Genomic DNA, 4,950 nt, shown 5'->3' with positions numbered 1-4,950 from the left:
TATATATATATATATATATATATATATATATATATATATATATATATATTTCAACTCCCTGCTATTTTGCAAGTTCTCCCACCTAGAAATCCTTCAATTATCATCATAGGTGCATGTCCACTGTGAGACATAATCTAAAGATAAAATCCAGATAATAAAATATATTATTTTTAAACTATTTATTTGTATGATGCATCTGCAGGTAAGTATTTAAACCCCTGTCTATCAGCTAGAATTCTGACCCTCAAAGCCCTGTTAGTCTGCCTTCAAAATGTCCTCCTCCACTCTATTTGTTATCCTAAACTAGATGCATCTGTTTGAGGTCGTTAGCTGCATAAAGACACCTGTCCACCTCATACAATCAGTAAGAATCCAACTATTAACATGGCCAAGACCAAATAGCTGTCCAAAGACATTAGAGACAAAACTCTACACATCGCTGGAAAATGCTGGAAAAGCCCACAGGGAAATTGCCAAGCAGCTTGGTGGAAAAAGTTCCGCTGTTATAGCAATTATTAGAAAATGTAAGAATCTAAACATGACTGTCAATCTCCCTTGGACTGGGGCTCCATGCAAGATCCCACCACGTAGGGTCTCAATGATCCTAGTAAAGGTCAGAAATCAGCCCAAAACTATGCGGCAGGAGCTGGTCAATGACCTGAAAAGTACTCGGACCACCGTTTCCAAGGTTACTGTTGGTAATACACTAAGACGTCATGGTTTTGAAATCAAAATTTTGAAATTGCATGGCACCCGAGGTTCCCCTGCTTAAACCAGCACATTTCAAGGACAGTTTTAAGTTTGCCAATGACCATTTGGATGATCCAGAGGAGTCATAGGAGAAAGTCATGTGGTCAGACGAGACCAAATTAGAACTTATCATAATTCCAAAAACTGTGTTTGGAGGAAGAAGAATGAGTACATCCCAAGAATACTACCCCTACTATGACGCATGGGGGTGGTAGCATCATGCTTTGGGGATGTTTTTCTGCACATGGGACAGGGTGACACCTAAAACATTGTACAAACAAGGAGAGAAAGGCACAGAGTCAGAATTATTTTTACTCGCGAGGAGAGTAGGAAGAAACCGTACAGTTACAATCTCCAACCCACTCTGCCGGTCTCAGCTTTCTCCCCGCTATTTATTAAAGTCCGGGGGTCCCTAGTTACACAAGCTGAGGCTGCACTAAAGGAAAGGGGAACAAAATTACCAGGCTTGCAGCCTCAGCGCATATGTCAAAACAAAGCATGTGATTGATTTGCAGTTAAGTATGTTCCGATAATAGATGTTTCGAGAGCGACTTGTTTCAGCTCCGAAGAGGATGTTCAAGCATTTTTCACAACATGTCTCTTGCACGACATTTATCTGTAATGATCTTCAGCCAGAGTTAATAAGCAATGAATCACACATTATAGATCATAATCCCAAACATTAAGTATCTTATAAATTATTCCAACAACAACGTTTTCCATTCATTCACCTTCAACGCACCATCTGTTTCATACTGTCATCTTGTTTATGTACAAGATGACAATAAAGTTTGTCTAAGACAAGGCTTTAAGTGATCAAAATAAGCATTTAACTAATAACCATTAAATGGTTTTACCCTTGATTTGAATCACCTATTAATTAACTATAATTCCCAGTTCTAGTAATTTAATATATTTATAATCTTCTGGTATATACATAAATATTTTAATTAATACATGAACATCTAATACTTTGCTCAAAATCTGATTTCTGATCAGAATACTGATTAATCCAAGAATTAAAGTTAGATATTTCTACATTTACTGACAACTACAGAAAAGTGACAACTCATTTATTTTTACACTTACCAAAAAAGCTACTGATAATATATATAAAAGCATTTAAAATGAAAACAATATGAATGAGTTTTAGAACCAGCTTTAATTTCTGATCTTTAGGAAGCAGTTACAAACACAGAATTTTAAACACATTTAATCTGAAATAACTGCACTGAACAGAACAAGAATCTTAATAAAATCTATCGAACAGCAAAAGGTGCTTTGTAGGAGAAATTGAACATGGTGAAGCTTTAACTATGGTACTTGAGAAGTTCTGAACAGAGCATCTTTGAGAGCGTAAATATAGATAGATAGCTTTAGATTTATATAGCAAATTTTTGGTTTAACTAGTTATTTTAGCAAATAGCAGGTTTTAGTCTGTATACTTAATTTAGTGATCATTCTTTCGTTATAATTAAAAGATGCAAGTTAACTATTAAGGCCAACCTAATAAGTTATTACTGTCTAATCCAATCTTCAGCAAGTCATAAGGTCTAAAAGACTTTTTTAACGTGTAGCACTGAGGAAATAACTTCTGTGTGATAAACCTCAAAAGCATATATATGAGGAAAATTCATTACGTATGCAACAAAAAAGAAAAGGGAGAATCTTAACACTATTAAATAACTTGAGAAGGAGATTAAAATAAAGGAACTAAATTTGTTGAAAAAATGTTCTGATGGGAAACTACAACTCCAAGAAATACAATAATTTTACATGAAGGGATGTTTGGTGCAGAGTACATAAAATGTTTAAAGATACACAAATGGTACAAAGTTACTCATCATAACGGTACGTATAATTGTTATATCTGTATTGGGAAGGAACCTGTTAATTTGAAACAATGTAATAAAAGAGGTTGAAGCATCACATATGACCTTTTTGAAAATAGTGTTTTTTTCTGTCAAATGACAGATTTAGACAGAAACTTAATTTGTTAGGATGAGACCGTTATTAGATATATTTACAAATGAGTAGTTGTTGTGTTACCTCAATGCCAAACAACATTTCTGATAACATGTTGGTAAATATCAGTAGAATACAAAAAATTTTTCCATCAAGATTCTTGTAAAAGTCCTTAACGGGATTTAATTTTATTTAAATCTAAAACATCTTGTAAGAATAAAAATTGATATTTGAATTAATACCATTGTAGCACATTTAAAAAGAATTTTTATGTATTAATTAATTCATTGTTTTAGAAAGCATTATATACTAAAAATAACACCCCCTTTTATTCTAATATGAAATAGTTATCATTCCATAGAATACGGTAGTATAATTTCTAGCACTGATGCAGAAAATTTACGAAATAATTCATATTTTAAAAATAAAATCTAGAACAATAATTGTTTTTTGAAAGTTGAGAGTCTATAGCAACAGATAAATGTTTTTAGGGACAAAATATAAGGTAAAGATGAATTTTTCCAGCTTTTTTATCAACTGCCTAGTTGTGGAGGTAAGCAAATAATACAACCAAGACTTTTTTTATTTATAAGCAAGAAATGTCTAATTTCTACTGAATTTAAACTGTTTTTCAGAAGCTTCTTCTTTCTAGTTAGCCCATCAGGATCCTGTCAGAGATCCTCTGAGCATCTTCAGCGAGCACATCAAGGAAAAGCTTCAAAAGATTGTAGGTCGTCACAGCTGATAATGTCATTGACATTGGAATTCCAACAAATGGAATAAATCTGGACACTTCCTCTGCTACCATCAGTGCAGCCCTGCTAGAGAGTTGAAGAATCACCTTCGTTATGAGCTCTTTTGTTATTTCTTCAGCAGCCAACTGAGACTTGATGACAGCCTTCAGCTCATCATATGGTATACCTGTTCTGTCTGCAGTCCTCCTAAGAGATGGAATATCAAGCCCAAACCCAACGACATAATGGGTGACAGCACCAACCACCAAGGCCAAATCAACTGCAACAGAAAGACCTGGGAGTGGAACGGCTGCTACAACACCAGATAGAGCAGTAAGACACCATATTTGACGTTGGAAAAACTTTTTCTTCTTTTCGATGATGTCTGGAAATATGCTAGGTGAGGCTAACAGCAGAGCATCTTTCTTGTGATCAGGAAGATCTCTCTCTATGGTGTCTCGTAGGAGAGAGAAATCATACAGATGAATGTCATGGCTGGAAACCAGGAACACCTGCTGAGATTCAATTTTATGTTCCTTGAGACCTGTTTAAAAAAAAAGATCATTAAGAGCTTTTGCTATTTTATCCGTTTTCTTTTGAAAATATAAAAAACATGGATTTCACGACTCATTTAAACATGAATTAATGGAAGACACTCACTTTTAACACAATAATCTCTGATCTTTTCCAAAGTCTTCTGTTCGCTGAAGTCTTGTTTCCTTTGTTCATTTTGTAAATCAAGGTCAACTTTTGAGCGAACAAAGTAAAACTTCTTCCCCATTTTCTTGATCTCTTTAGCAAGTTTAGCATCATTTTCTGTGAAGCGACCGGCTGAGATGATGATGAAGAGATCAAACTTCTTGAATCCAACAAGCTTTAAGTATTTTGAAGCTGGAAACTTAGTGGTTCCAATTCCAGGAAGATCACTAAAGATGACATTGGGATGGTTTGGATGGGGATATTCTTTTACCTCCATGGTGGTTTCGTCAACACCAGTAGGAGCAGCATGGTCATCATTGTCATCCACTCCTCTAAAGGCATTGACAAAGGATGATTTCCCATTACCACCATCTCCAGTGACTGCTATGTTTATAGGAACTTTACTTGTCTTGTCCAAATATTCTCTGAGTTTCTCTTCTGCAGTCTCAGGGTTGTTTCTCATTGCATCTTGTATTACTTGAATCATTCCAGGATCTGCTTCAAAGTTTTCTTCCATTCTTGTCTGAAAAGAGAAAATGTGTATAATCAGAAATGTGATAATTTCAACATCAATTTAAATAACATCACATTTATTAGGATAGTGGTTTTAATAACCAACCAAAGCTTTTATCTTGGTAACGTCTTAGTTAATCATAGGATTTCCTTTCAAATAATGAATGGCTAGTACCTACCATTTTTCATTTCAGAGGACTTGACCAAAGGGCTTTACACTACATTCAGTCATTCATTGCCACAGCTGGCCTTAGGCTCATTGACAGAAGCAAGGCTGCCTTACAAAGAT

The 4,950-nt window shown here is 34.8% G+C and overlaps 1 protein-coding gene across 1 annotated transcript; it reads right to left on the bottom strand.

Moving 5' to 3' along the window:
* Positions 1-3,367: 3,367 nt before the first annotated feature.
* LOC107084852 (interferon-inducible GTPase 5-like) lies at positions 3,368-4,665 on the bottom strand. The gene is made up of 2 exons (XM_015374899.1): positions 4,110-4,665; positions 3,368-3,993 (listed from the first exon to the last, which is right to left on the bottom strand). The coding sequence occupies exons 1-2, from the start codon at positions 4,663-4,665 to the stop codon at positions 3,368-3,370; spliced, it is 1,182 nt and encodes a 393-aa protein (XP_015230385.1).
* Positions 4,666-4,950: the final 285 nt, after the last annotated feature.

Source organism: Cyprinodon variegatus, unplaced genomic scaffold (assembly GCF_000732505.1).
Source record: "Cyprinodon variegatus isolate N-32 unplaced genomic scaffold, C_variegatus-1.0 Scaffold110, whole genome shotgun sequence".
NCBI classification, from domain to species: Eukaryota; Metazoa; Chordata; class Actinopteri; order Cyprinodontiformes; family Cyprinodontidae; genus Cyprinodon; species Cyprinodon variegatus.
This window is presented reverse-complemented; position numbering and strand designations above follow the sequence as displayed.

Excerpts from the sequence above, each read along its gene's own strand:
- LOC107084852 (XM_015374899.1), bottom strand. The coding sequence starts at position 4,665 with ATGGAAGAAAACTTTGAAGCAGATCCTGGAATGATTCAAGTAATACAA. Across the intron at positions 3,994-4,109 it reads CAGAGATTATTGTGTTAAAA|GTCTCAAGGAACATAAAATT; the intron begins GTGAGTGTCTTC and ends TTTTTTAAACAG.